General features: G+C 37.9%; 1 protein-coding gene across 3 annotated transcripts in view; it reads right to left on the bottom strand.

Moving 5' to 3' along the window:
* Positions 1-14,603, bottom strand: part of TNPO2 (transportin 2) — a 31,678-nt gene extending 17,075 nt beyond the window's left edge. Inside the window, exons 1-9 of one of the 3 annotated variants that reach the window (XM_034406797.3) lie at positions 14,350-14,603; positions 11,605-11,720; positions 10,609-10,684; positions 8,902-9,051; positions 7,135-7,241; positions 5,346-5,479; positions 2,903-2,984; positions 1,434-1,556; positions 214-332 (exon numbers count right to left, since the gene is read on the bottom strand). In XM_034406797.3, the coding sequence (XP_034262688.1) occupies positions 214-332; positions 1,434-1,556; positions 2,903-2,984; positions 5,346-5,479; positions 7,135-7,241; positions 8,902-9,051; positions 10,609-10,684; positions 11,605-11,703 (890 nt within the window). In that variant the 5' untranslated portion in view covers positions 11,704-11,720; positions 14,350-14,603. Of the gene's footprint in view, positions 1-213; positions 333-1,433; positions 1,557-2,902; positions 2,985-5,345; positions 5,480-7,134; positions 7,242-8,901; positions 9,052-10,608; positions 10,685-11,604; positions 11,721-14,128; positions 14,307-14,349 lie in introns of those variants that run through there. The other 2 variants (XM_087887362.1, XM_034406790.3) reach the window with 2 other exon arrangements.
* Between the last annotated feature and the right edge of the window lie 249 nt (positions 14,604-14,852).

The raw sequence follows: 14,852 nt of genomic DNA on the forward strand, positions 1-14,852 counted from the left end.
AAGTGATAAATATTCTAGAGCACTGGTTCTCAACCATTTCTTCACCATGGACCCTTTCAATGGTCATGGTGCACAAACCTTCTGTTAAGAAAGGATACAATAGCGGAATCATCTGCAAACTTTCACAATGTAAATATCAATCACTTACTACATGAAAACAAAGTTCATGGATCAAAAGTAGACTGGCACTACAGCCGCTATTAAATTACTCACTGTACTAGAGGTGAAGACAGCACCTCTTTGCAGATGGGTTGCTCAGCCAATGTCAGCCAGAATTCACATGCTTCCAATGCCACATTTTCATCACTGTCCTGAGTCCTCTCAAGCATATACTGTAACAGACAAAACCACGAGACATAAAAGCTTTGATTCAAGAAACCATTTTTTGCTTTGTGTTTGCTGCAAAAAGCAGTAAACGTACTCCTTGACTTACAACACCTCATTTAGTGACCATTCTTAAATATTTTCTTTAAAAACCCTCCAACATTCATTATGATTATACTACTATTATTTAATGACTTGTAAAATTAATTTCTCCTGTTGTAGAATTAAGAGTTGTACTTGAAGTTTTGTAGGTTTTAATTTTGAAGGCTTTGGGGGAGGAAAGAAAACAAAGGTTGGAAGTAAATAAATTTCATTTTTGAATAGAGAATACAGATAGTCCTCAACTTGCAACATTTCACTTAGTGACAGTTTGAAGTTATAATCACACTAAAAAAACTGCCTTATGACTGTTTTTCACACTTACAACTGTTGCAGCATTCCCATGATCAGGTGACCAAAATTCAGATGCTTGGCAGCTGACTCATATTTATGAGTGTTCTAGGGTCAGAATCTTTTGTAACCTTCTAACATGCAAAATCAAATGGGGAAGCCAGATTCACTTAACAACCGTGTACTAACTTAACAGTTGCAGCGGTTCACTTAACAACTGTGACAAGAAAGGTTGAAAATGGGGAAAAACTCACTTAACAAAAGGCTCACTTAGCAGAAGAACTTTTGGGCTCAATTATGATTGTAAGTTGAGGACTACCTGTATTTGGTAGTGACCTGATACGTGTGACTTTTAGCATAAGTAAGCGAGAACGAACATTTCAGTAGACCTATACAAGTGGCTATTACACATTATCCCTTTTTCGTCTTTGTTCCCCCCAAAACTGGTGAATAAATATCAACTTCTAGAATGTTGCACAGTGTAGACAAAATTTTAGACTGGATGGTGCACATGTTTTTTGTATTTTTGTTCATTCAGTTTCTTTGGTAATCATCGTAAACTTTATATTTGATAAACATCAACAGGGTGAATAGTTGTTGGGTATCAATAAATGCTGCATGTCATTCAAAATATTGTAGCATGTCACTTCTGACATGCATGTGGTAGGTTTGCTATCATTGGTTTAGAGGGACCAACTTTTCAAAGCAAGAGTACTTACTTGGATGATACTATGCATGTGAGGGATCAGTCGGTCAATTCGCACTTCTAGCAGCATTACTAATGCTCTACAAACGTTCTTTCGAACCTCAGGATCTTCATCTACTGCCAAGGCAAATAAGTGCTGCCAAGAATGGGGAAAAATTATTTTAAGACATGAATCCAATGCCATCTTCAACAACTGGACAAATACGAGAACTGTTGCAGCCTAGAGAGAAAACCTTCTTTCCTATGCAGAAAAAAACTACAATCTGCGTTCTTTGTCAATAATACAGAAATGCATTTATTTCGCATGCAACTCAAGCCAAGTGCAAGTAGTATTTCTAACAAATGAACACATGGTGACAATGAAGTTAGTAAAGCAAAAACAAGCGTATACAGAAAAAAAACAGAAAAGCTTCAGGTTTACTGTTGGTTGTATACTCTATGAATATTCAACTTTTTCATAGACAGTCTGCATATTTTCAAGTACAGAGGTGGCACAAGACAGCAAAACAGTGACCTCAGTATGCATAGCTGAGGCCATATTATATTTATCTAAATTTAGGGAAAGGAATATGTTGGTATTAAGAACCAAATACCTTTCTCTCTGTATTGGACAGTGTTTTCTAAGATTGTCTCTGTCCATGGATATGTAACTGCAGTAAAAAAAATTTACTAAAACATAGAAAGCTAAGGATGCAAATGTTGACATCCTTATCTTCCTTTAAGAAATCATATTAACCACTAGACAAAAAAAAAAAAAGACCTGATACTCCCTATAGTTACAGTAGTAGACAAATATAATAATCACAGAAGAAAATCTGATCATATGTTGCAAGGTTAAAGAATTGTTAATTCAATGACAAACTTTGCGCTGAAGAATCTTAGCATTTCTTAAAATTTCAAGGCCTTCTCATCTACACATAAGCCAGTAAATAAATTTCCCCCAAAAAATTCCACAGCTTCTCCCCACCATTGTTCAGATACGGAAAACATTTGATATGTTTCCAGTTTCAGGATACTTGATCCAAAAACTATAATAATCAGAAAGAAAACCTCTGGAAGATGTTCACAGACTTCTTTTTATTTAAGATGAAGTGATTTCTCCTTAATTAAAGAAGAGAATTTACCTGGATGTGGGAAAACTCACAAAGTCAGGAGCTGCAAGTTTCCCCTCCCATCTATAAAGTGTTATGTTATAATGATATTACAAGATTTTTGCCTTAATTTTAAGGATGCATTTTTAATTTTTAGAAGTCTATAAAGTCTATCAGAAAGTTATCAGTTTATTATAGTTGCTCACCAAAGTTACACAGGAAGTGCTGCAAGTTGGAAGGAATCTGGGAGTTGGAAAAAAGGGATTTGGGAATTACCCAACTGTACTTTAAAATTATAATACTAATGAGTCCATAGAACACCTAATATATAAGTGGACTTTAAAACCTTAACCTTCAAAACAAACCGTTGGCCTAGGCTAATTCCTCTCACCTCGATAAATGTATCTATGTTATCCATCAAGGCCTGGGCCCTCTCCATGATGAACTGGTTGACACAAGCAATAGCATGCGACCTAAGGAACAGAAAACAACAGCTTTAAAAATATTTGGTTTAGCCTTTGCTATTGACTTCAGTAATTTACTAACAACATGGTATAAACTCAAGTTCTGGACAACCAATAATTTGTTCTAAAAATAGATCAGACTTAACAAAACAATTTTCTTTGCTTATTTATACAGGTAGTTCTCGACTTATGGCCAAAATTGATCCCAATTTTTCCGTTGCTAAACGAGACATTTGTTAAGTGACTTTTGCCCCATTTTACAACCTTTCTTGTCACAGTTATTAAGTGAATCATTGCAACTGTTAGGTAACACGGTTGTTAAGTGAATCTGGCTTCCCCATTGACTTTGCTTCTCAGAAGTTTGCAAAAAGTAATTAAGTGACCCTGGGACACTGAAACCATCATAAATATGAGTCAGTTGCCAAGCATCTGAATTTTGATCACATGACTATGGGATGCTACAAAGTCGTAAATGTGAAAAACAGTCATAAGGCACTTTTTTCAGTGCTGTTGTAACTTCGACCAGTCACTAAATGAAATGTTGCAAGTTGAGGACTACCTGTATTTTCTATTCAAAAATGAAATTATTTACTTCCAACCTTTTGTTTTCTTTCCTCCCCCAAGCCTTCAAAATTAAAACCTACAAACAAATATTCCTTCAAGTACAACTCTAATACTACAACAGGAGAGCTTACTCTAATTAATTTTACAAGTCATTAAATAATAGTAGTATAATCATAATGAATGGAGGGTTTTTAAAAGAAAGTATTCCATCTTAAATAAAATGGTTTCCATACTTTGCCGCTCTCATACAATGTGAAATAAGAAATAGATCTAACTTTAAGAAACTTAGCAAAATTTTATAAAGATCTGAACATTCGCTAAATATTAAATTTCTATTTCCAATGAAGCCGAACACAACTGAGTTTGCTTATTGCACAAAGTCCTCATACAATTTATTTAATTGTTGCTTCGCATATAACATTGGTTTTGATTTATTCAGTAAAATATGTTTAAACAATTTTGAAGCATGATGTGCAAAACTATGATCATATAATTTTACAACAATGGATGCTTGTTTCCCAGCAGTCACCTTCAGAGGAAGGAACCATGCTTGTCAATGCCCACTGCATTTGATGGGGAAAAAAACAACAAGGTTGGTGGAAAGAAACTATAGTATTTTAGTGCAGTGCTCATTTGTAATGTAATCCTAAGAACTAAGGATCGGTTTGTAATTTATTTATTATTTATTAGTTCAATTTATATGAATTGTATTTTTATTTTATTAATACACTATTTTAATAATAGTAAATTTAATATACTATTAAAACAATTAACAGTAAAACTGATTACCAAAGCAGTAATTTGATTGATTCTATTAAAGCCTAACACGATAGAAAATATATTTTTACATTACTAAAATTGTAACTATGTTACAAGGATAGTTCCAAAGATTAAAATATGTCACTATATAACAATAAATGTTCTTCTTCACACTTGGCACTCTGTAGGGAACATTCAGAGAAGAATCTTGCTTATGGAAGCCTGAACATGACAAGCAGCATTTTCTAACAACTTTGCTTTTCTGTTTATGTAATCAAGGGGCCTAATCTGAAAACTGCCATTACGAACATTTTCTTAAATTGAAAACTGTATTCCAAGCAATTCAGGATGCAAAACCCAATGGTCACATATCTATTATTGTTTATTAATAATTTACTCTATCGCCTGTCATGTGTAAACTAGACACATAGAATTAATGGTGGTTTCTAGTTAGTTCCATTACTTGTAAAGAAAGAAAGAAAAATCCCATCACGAAGGAGGGGACTGCTGCCATTTATACTACACATTTATTTCCTGATTTATTTCAACCAGGACTTTTGGCTTAGTTTCATGAGTTTATGAAGCTTCTATCTAGATTCACCTATTACACTAAACTATCAAATGTTTTGTCTTTTCTTCTTAATATGACTTGGTCACTGTGCTTTACAAAATCATTGTTAAGGATTAACATCATGTGAACTTAGACAATTGTGGTTGAATTACCCACAAGTACTATGGTTAATTATTGTAATGGGTGGACCTTGACTGTCAGCACTCTCGATTGCTAAGAAAACTGAGAATTGGAAATCAACCCTATCAGAGATTCCAAAGATCAGTAAGACTAGTTTAGATACCCAGGCTATTTGCCAAACCTACTACTAATTTTGTGACAGAATTTTTTTTTGAAATTAGATAGCAATACAATTTTGGTTTATTCAATCAAAAAGCAGTAAATATATTACAAAAAGCTTTAATTACTATCATTAATTTTAATCTGAAATGGCACATTCCACTAAATGTTTCATTGATGTTAGAACAGATACATGCCTAATTTTGGGGCTGCAATGCTTGAAGAACTGAAGGAACTTTGGGATCATGACATTAAGAGGCCGGTTGAGAGCATCGCTGTCCAAGAGTTCAGCAGAATCTTCACAGATCTTCTGTAAGGCACCAAATGCCCCCTATAGAGCATTGTAACATTTAGTAACAAATATATGGAGATGAAAAACAGGCAAAGAGCACCTAAAATTCATTTGAATGCCTGCAGCTTGGCTCTGCTCCTCAAATTGCTTTTCTAACATGAGCGGTATTCACTCTGTGCCAGAGAAAAGAGACAAGCTGCCAATTTGAAGGAACGTGTTGTCCTCTTACTCAGAGCCAGACTTCCTACGCAACAACCTGATTATGTGCCATTCTAGTGGCTAAATAGCTAAAGAGATTGCAGGAGTACCAATTGGATTGTTATTTTTTAAAAACTGGGAGCACTTCGATATATTCTTAGAATATCCATATTTCCAAGATGCAAATGTTTAACCTGAAATTTTTTTAGAGTACCAGTTGGACATGATACTGCCCAACTCTCTCTTTTTATACACCTCCCATTTTAACTATGAAGTTTTAGGATGATGAAAAATTGCACAATAAAACAAGATACAGGTAGTCCTCAAATTACAGCCACAATGGAATTCTGAATTTCAGTCATAGATTATTCAGACAGTAAACCAAGGCAGATGTGACTGTAACAACTCTTTTTAAGATGGTCATAAAGTGAACTGTGTTGTCATTAAGCCAATCTATACTTCTGAATGGGAGAGGTTTTTGCTAGAAAGAGCAAAAAAAAAAAGTGCAGTCATGTGACTGCAGGGTGCTGCAACCAGTTGTAAATGCAGGTCAGTGCCAAGCTCCCACAATGCAATCACGTGATGTGGGGTAGCGGGTGAGGCAGCTGTCATAACTTTGAGGATGGGTTGGTTGAACAGTTATTGACCAACTGGTTGTAAGTCAAGGACTACCTGTACTACCTGCATCACATTGTGTAAAGTAAGAACACATTTCTGAAATATGACATTGCATCTTCAAAAAATTGTGAACACCATCTAATACCAGCTAGGCTTTTAAAAATATTCAATTAACTTCATAAATCCTGAAAACACCAATATTTTATCTTATCCTATGTTATCTATCTTAGAGGGGCACAAACACCAAGCAATTAAGACGCTGGGCTTGTGGACAGCAAGGTTGGTATTCGAGACACAAGTCATGTAACAGGATGACCTTCTGTTACTGGCCCCAGCTCCTGCTAGCCTAACAGTTTGAAAGCATGCAAATGCAAGTAGATAAATAGTTACCATTTTGGTGGGAAAGTAACAGTGTTGTGTACACCTTGAGCATATAATTATGCTGGCCACATGACCATGGAAATGTCTTCAGACAACATTGGCTCTTTGGTTGTGAATCAGAAATGAGCACCGCCCTCTAGAGTCAGACACGACTGGGAGGGGAAGGTTTGTCTAATTTTAAAACTGTCATCTCCCTCACAGAGGGACTCTGATGTTTACTGATCAGAAAGAGTAAACTCACAATAGCCGATTACTGAGAAGACGTAGGATTCCAATGAACAGGAAGTGACTAAATTAGAAGTTCAATATATTAATATACTGTACCTAGAAATAACTGAAAAATCCTTAACACACTAAATAAAATATGGCCTCTGGCATCACTTACACTAGCTTTCTTAGGAAAATTTCAATGCCAAATCTATACACTCTATAGCCGCAGTTAAGACCATCTTGCTGGCTCAAGCCATCAATTAATTCTATGCAGTTGCCAGACTCACTTCACATGTGTTGTAATCTTCAGAATTAAGTAAATTGCAGAGTTGGGGCAGAAGCTCTGGCCACATCTGCAATTCTCCTTTGGAAGCAATTGTTGTTATAAGAATACCTGCCGAAAGAAACAACAAACTATAAGATCACCTCACAAGCCAATTTCTCATATAAGAACTTTGATTTTATGTTTGCAATAAAAAATGAATTTTCTACTTAAGACCCAACATGTTTGTTACCTATTATTCACTGGAGTTGAGAGCTGTTGGTTCCCCAGCTAATCTAACAGAAAACATGCTAAGACTCTTAAAGCCACTGAGACATATTAGGAGGAACTATTATTTATAGGTAACAAAAACAAAGTGCGCAAATCCTTTATGCTACATGTTAACTTTTGGAGAGCCACAATTGGAGTAAATGAAACTTTTATATATTTTTTGCCCTTAAAGAGATACTCTATACCAATGGTCACCAACTGGTGGTCTGTGGACCACTGGTGGTCCGCGAGAAAATTTTGGTGGTCCACAGAAAAATTATTTGCATTTTTTATATTGCACTAAATCAGGGGTCCTCAAACTTTGGCCCCTGGGACGGATACATACAATGAATGTTTGTGTTGCTGCAGCGAGTCTCCCCCTTTGAGGTCTTTTTGTGCCGGTCAGACAGGGGTAGAAATTCCAACTTGGGGTCTGCTTCAGCCTCCTGGTGCAGGGCTTTTGGCAAAGGCTGGAGGGAAGTGCTGCTGGTGGCGAAGAGCCAGAAGGCCTTGTTCCAGTGGGACTGCATCATGGCCTGGAACAGGCTGACCATCTCAGACCGCTGAGCCTCCATCTGCCAGTACCTGGCCTTGCACTCCTGCAGGTCTTCCCTTTGCTTGGAAAGCCTATGCTTGTAGTCCTCAATGAGGTGCTTCTGCTGAGCCTCCTTCTCGGTCAGATCCAATTTGAACTGAGCCAGCTGTTTTGTCAACTCTTTCTCATGGTGGCTGCTTAGCTACAACAACTGCTTCCTGTTGGGGCCCTAAGGAGCCCGGGCAGGCAGGCAGGAGAGGAGGGGCGAGTAGAGGCTGGCAAGGCACCCCTCAAAGTGAGTGACATTGAGTTGGCCATGCCCACCCAGTCACATGACCACCTAGCCACGCCCACCCAGCTGGTCATTAGGCAGATCGTATTAGTGGTCTGTGAGATTTAAAATTATGAAGTTAGTGGTCCGAGGTCCGAAAGGTTGGTGACCCCTGCTCTATACTATGACTAAGGTCTATACAACAAATCCCGTTTACACAGTCCACTTGCTTCATGTCTGATAAGCCCTGTCACCTACTTTTTACAACTCTTCCTATACACAGAGGGAGGTAAACAAATTCCAATTTGCACAGTTAGCTGACAATTACAAGTTAAAGCAGCACCTTATTAAATAATTCTGCTTCTAATTAAAACACTTTCACAGCACTAATTTAGAAGAAGACATTGTATAACCCTTCCTTCCTAATAACAAGCAGCTCTTCAGAAATAATGTTTAAAAGAAGGCTGGGAGTATACAGGAGAGAGAAAGTAGCATCTATCTGAAACCCTTCAAAGTATCTATGTCTCTATTGGTATGCATAGCTGTTATTTGCAGTTTCAATACAATCCTGGAAAAAAACCCACTGCTGCTGCACAGAGTTGCAGACAGATACTATTTTCACATTCCAATATGCTCCAGAGCTCATTTCAGACCCAAAACACTGCACAGATTAATTGTAGTTAGTAATTCATCCTCAGCTTTTTACTGTTACTCACCAATTGTAGCTCTTATAAGAGAAGAAGCATCCCCTATGTTATTAAGACACTCTTGCTTAATAAATTCAGCAACAGGCTGAGGAAAACTCTGGTAGTGAGCTTTCACATTGTTCTTCAGGATCAAGCCACTCAGAGAACGGGTAGGTTCATCTGTTTTAAAGAGATCAGTTGGATTAGAACTAAATTTTATGAGATTACATTACATAAAATTACTGAGACATTTTAAATAATAACATGTAAAAAAACAGAAATAAAAGTGATGTGAATAAGGACACAAAAAACTGGATTCAACAATTGGCTGATTGCCATGCAACAAAGTTATGTATACTAAAAAAGTAATGCAGCCTATGTATGCATATGCATTTTATTACCTTACTTGTGAACGTCTTAAACACATCCATAGGATTATGCACCTATAATTTTCTCATATATTTTGGACTGCAAAACTATGTTTAGACTCTAACATCTGATCCTGCTAATAAACTGGAGAAAGTTCATAAACCAAGCTATGTTGAAAAAGGTCACAGTCTGATATCCCATTCAGCCAACAAATTTAGCAGCATGATTGTATTTTGGCTCTACAAATGCAATTTAGCATTTATGTACTTCCTTGTCTCTTATGTAATATATATAGTTCCAGATTTTAAGAAATTTGACAGTACCATTGTAGATGTACTGAGCTAGATTATATCAATTTCTATTCATGTTTTTCATGTTGTATTTATTATCCTATAATTCAGAGCAGTGCTAAAGATCATAGTATTTCAATTAAAATTTTAAAAATCAAGATGCATGGATTATTCAACAGTATTTTTTTTGTTTCAGTGTACCAAAGTATTATAATTGATGGGGTAAACACTACTGCCTCGATACCAAAAATACAAACTTAAAGAGTTAATAATATTAGCCTTTTAGTAGTTTAAATTTTGTTAAAAAAGATCGTAAGGGTGGGTGACCGTAAGGGCTATATGAACCCTAGCTTTCACAAAATAAAAAAGATCATTTTAATATACCAATAAATCTAGTGTGTAGAATTAAATGATTCTTTGTTCCTAAGTCATCCAACAAAATTTCCAAAAGCTTCAGGGAAAAAAAAGGTTAAAATATAATTATTACAGTTATTTCACTCAGGAGTCTCATTAGTTTCTAGTACAAACATTGGCTTATTACAAATTATTGTAAAGATCCAAACAACTTCAATCCTTTTGGTATACTTAAAAATCAGGACATTTCAGACCTTTGGTCATCAGTTATAGAACACCTTTATCTATAGGATCTCTTGCGAGTTAATTTATGTGTTTACAATGGGCTTGTCATATTCTTTCATTGGAACTCTTCGAAAAGCCCAGCCTATTAACCCTTGCTCTACCATTTTGAAGGGGGAGCATAGCTCCAATGGAGCAGCATTAAACAAAACAAAGGAAGCTAGAGTTTTTGATTCCTGAAATCCTCCTTTGCTTTCTAAGACATATAGAGCACCAAATTATCAGTCACACATCAAAAGGGAAATCTCCTTTAATCTGTTAAATCAGGCAGTTTTCCAACATTACTCAGAAGCTAAACATGCCATGTCGCTTAAGTCAAAATCTAATTTTCCCAATATACTAATGGCTAATTAATTTAAGCAGACATTATAAATTAGATGTATTATACAGATAATGCATAGCTTTTTTAAAATTTGTGTTGTAATAAATTTAATAGACATACCCTCAGATTTCAGTCGTGTCAGAACAAATATCAAATAATTATTGAAATCAGGGAACTGGTTGAGCTGTTTCAGTTTCTGTAGCATTAGTTAAGAATTCATTCTTAATATGTTCTAACTAAAAGTCTCCAAAAGCCCTCTTTTTTCCAGCCACAATAAGACCATATTGTCCTATGACAGCAGCTTTTTGCCACCTGGTATTTGCCAGATATGCTGAAATGCAAGAACCAAAATCCCGCAGCCAGCCCATTACAAAAGACTACAACAAGAATAAGAAGCTGCCAGAAGAACTGCTTTCAGGTTTGTTTTCTCCTAGCACTGTTTTAGAGTAGGAGTTTGTGATATCCTCCAGTGACCTAGATTATAAATCCAATCAATATTAATGCTGGTCCAGAAATATGGGAATTGCATCCCCAAATATCTGGAAAAGTAGTATGTTGGGAAAGTTGTTAATAAACTGTTTATTAGTAATTACAGGTAGTCCTCGACTTACAACCACAACTGAGTCCCAAACCAATGGAGGTTAGCAACCTCCATTGCTAACCAAAGCAGTAATTAAGTGAGTTTTCCTCCATTTTATTACCTTTTTTGCCACAATTGTTAAGGGAATCACTGCAGTTAAGTGAATCATGCAGCTGAGTTTGCTTGTCAGAAGCCAACTGGGAAGGTTACAAATGGTGATCACATGACCCCAGGATAGTGCAACTGTCATAAATACATACCAGTTGCCAAGTGCCCAAATTTTGATCACATGATCATGGGGATGCTATAACGGTCGTACGTGGGAAAAACGGTCATAGATAACTTTTTTCAGTGCCATTGTAACTTTGAACAGTCACTAAATGAATGGTGACAAGTCGAGGATTACCTGTATTACCCAATGTGACATATCATTTTTCTCCCTCTATTCTTTAGCTTCATTGCAAATGAGAACTGCATTTTGTTTTCTTTTTAAATCTCAAGCAATGCTGTAGCAATGCAAATTATTTCAAGGATACATCTTGCACAATCCGCTGGGTTGCTGTGTTTGGAGACTGGGAATCTTTGAGTAACTGAAGAACTTGTTGGAGGCCCTGTTCATCTGGCTGCCAGTCCATGATGGAAAACTGCCTATCTGTAGTTAGAAAAATTATTAAAACATAAATTAAAAGTAGTTATACACATACAAGCAAAACTAACAGCAAAATTCCTTATGAATGCAACCTGGACATTAATCTACATGCAAAATTATATGGCTACACATATTTGATATCATTGCTTTATAAACCAGACTTAGGAAATCCACACAAACTTTACTACATTCCAGCCTAACATATATTCAGGAAAGAAAGGATGAAATGTAAATCCAAGATTTTGCTTATGAGGGCTTAAAAATGCATTGTATTAATAAAAAAAGGTGATAATTTAATTCCATATTTCTGTGGCGTAGGATATGTTGAAGATCAGCCAGTTTCTCAGATGGAATGATGGCATATTTCACCAACAAAGTACCATACTTTTATGCAATATAATACTCTACATGAACTTTATAAATAAAATTGCTACGATTTCCTATGAAAACAGAAGAATATACAAGACAGAATAAATGAAATCTAGTAGGAACTTTTATCTGCAATATCTAAGACAATATTTTTTTCAAAGGAAAAACAATTAGAGGCTACTAGAAAAATATGAGGCACCACACTGAAACTCTACTTATGACTCAGCACACAACATTTAGTCATGGTGGGGCAGAGGGGATAGGGAACTATTTGCTTCCATGTTTTCCCATATAGAGAGATCTGGTAGGGAAAGAGGATTTATACTGAAATAAATTGAAAAATAAATTACATGAAGACAGCAAAGGAAATTAATGCAGAGGATGATATGGGATGAAGAGAAGAAGCCAGATGCCTTAATTTACCATCTTTCAAAAATAGTACATTAAAAATTAAAAAGCTGTAAATTCTTCAAACTCAGCAACTTATTTGACTCCTCCCTCTCCTCCAGCTTCACTTTCAGACCTTTAGCTAAAACTCTTGGTAGAACTGATTCCTCATCCCAATATACTTATATGACCAGTTTTGCCATGAAATGTAATAGATTTTTCAAATCTTTCAGTCTGTTTGAGCACATGAACTCATACATGTCAAATGCTCATTTGTTACAGGCAATCCATTTATCTCTCATAAAGTGGTCCAATTATTTCCAAGCTGTGATATTTTGTTTGGGGGGGGGAACCTTTCATGATGTTTAGTTATACATATTTGTGGAATTTTTAAATATACCCAATATCCTATGATAGAAGACAAAACTATAACTTCTAGATCTGTTTGTATTTCTCTTTACATTTCAATCAAGACTGCTTTTATTATAGAAATTAATCCATGGGACCTGCTCTTCCTCCTTTAAAAGCCATCCCCTCTTCTATTGTTTTGTAAGCTTTTTATGCCATATGTTCCAAAACACCCATTTTTTAAAAAGATCATATTACCATGACCTAATGCAAGGAAACTTATTACTTTTGGATTGAATTACACCACGATACTGTTCCAAAAGAGTGTTAAAAGAATTACAATAAAACCCAGGGTATTATTGGAGACAGGCACTCAAGGATAAGCTATTTATAAAGCCCCAAGAACAAAAAATACAAGGCAAGCATTGCTATGAAAAAAAAAATCGGTATATTGAATCCTCAATTCTCAAGAAATATATAGAAGAATCAAGAGTTGCTAATAGCAGACATTTGTACTCGTCAATTGGCAAATATATATATAAATCCCAATAATTTTAAACAGTAACGAAAGAAAAAAAAAGGTTGTATTCCTTCTAATGTAAGCATCTTATAAAATCAAGCATAAATGCTTGAAAGGAGATCATAAACAGAAAAATAAAGCCATTCTACCATTCTGTAGCAGTTATTTTGATGGGGGGAGGAGGGGGGGGGGAGAGGACACGGACTAAATCCATTGAAAAACTCAGTGCACACCGGACAGAACCCAGGAAATCCTTTTATTCCACGATCCCGCCAGGCAACCATCAGCAACAATTCAACGGGGCCTCCATGTTAAAAGATTATTATCTCCAAGTACCGGGAGGGAGGGAGGGAGGGAGGCCCCAGAAGACAATCGCCTTAAGAAAGGAAAGCAGCACTTTCTTGCCCCTTACTGAGCTTTCCGAAAGCGTCTGGGCAGTTGTTCGGGGAGGGTGGGGGGTGGGGGGGGTAAAGCAGATACCGGGCTAAGCGAACCCTCGGGCGCTCTCGATCAGCCCAAGGCTTTTGTCTTTTGCATTTTCGAAGCACATTTCCGCGCAAGTCCCCAACGCGCTTGCTTTTCTGTCTCCGCCCGCCCGCCCGGGTTCCGCAGCATCACCTCCTACACAGAGGCGCACCGCCGCGGGGCACCTGAGCCCCCTTCTCTCCTCCCCCCCCGAAAAGCCACTTGTCCCTCCAGAGACCGGAGGGCCCCGCCGGCCGCAACGGAAGCTCCGGGGTCGCTCCCCACGCCAGCCGCGCCGACGGCGTCGCGCCCACCGACCCACCCCGTTCCAGCATGGCTGGCGTCTCCTCAGACAATCAAGAGGCTCCGCTCCGCCACCGGCCCTCCTCACGCCATCCGAACGCAGCTGCACCTCCGGCCGAACTCCTGAAGGCTCTCCTTCGCCCAACTCCTCCTGCCTAGGCCGAAACTCGCGCCATCCGCCTCGTACCGGCGCTCCTGACCCTCCACCGACCCCCCCCCTTCCGACCCCCGGCGAGGTACCTGTCCGCTCCCCGCGTGCCCAGGCTGAGGCCGCGGCGTCAGCTCCGAAGGAGGGAGAGAAGGAAGGAAGGAAGGAAGGAAGGGGGCGGCAAGCCAGAAGCGAACGCTACACGCGGGCTGTGAGCCGGGCCGGCCGCCGTCTCTGCCTGTCACGTGTCCCGGCGCAAACGCGAGAGGAAGCCGAACCGCTTACGCACGTCGGAGGAAGAAAGTGCATCATGTAGCAGCTCAAGAAAGGGCGGTAGCCACGCCCCTTCTCCTGGAGTCTGGGTACTAGCGGTCACGTGGCACAACCTTGCCTTGCGGCGAATGGTCCCGAGCTGGAGTGAAAGTTGCTTTCGAGTGGCTTCCTAAAATATTTAGTTTAATAACGAGCAAGCAGTTTGTTTTCCTTGTACAGTTGTTGATAGGCCCTGTCCTCACGTGGAATGGTAACCCATGATTAACGGAACCATGGTTCATTGAATTAATCCAGTTTCCTGCATCTGCACAGCATGTTAATC

The sequence above is a fragment of the Pantherophis guttatus genome, chromosome 2, assembly GCF_059756535.1.
Source record: "Pantherophis guttatus breed Tessera chromosome 2, ASM5975653v1, whole genome shotgun sequence".
NCBI lineage: Eukaryota > Metazoa > Chordata > Lepidosauria > Squamata > Colubridae > Pantherophis > Pantherophis guttatus.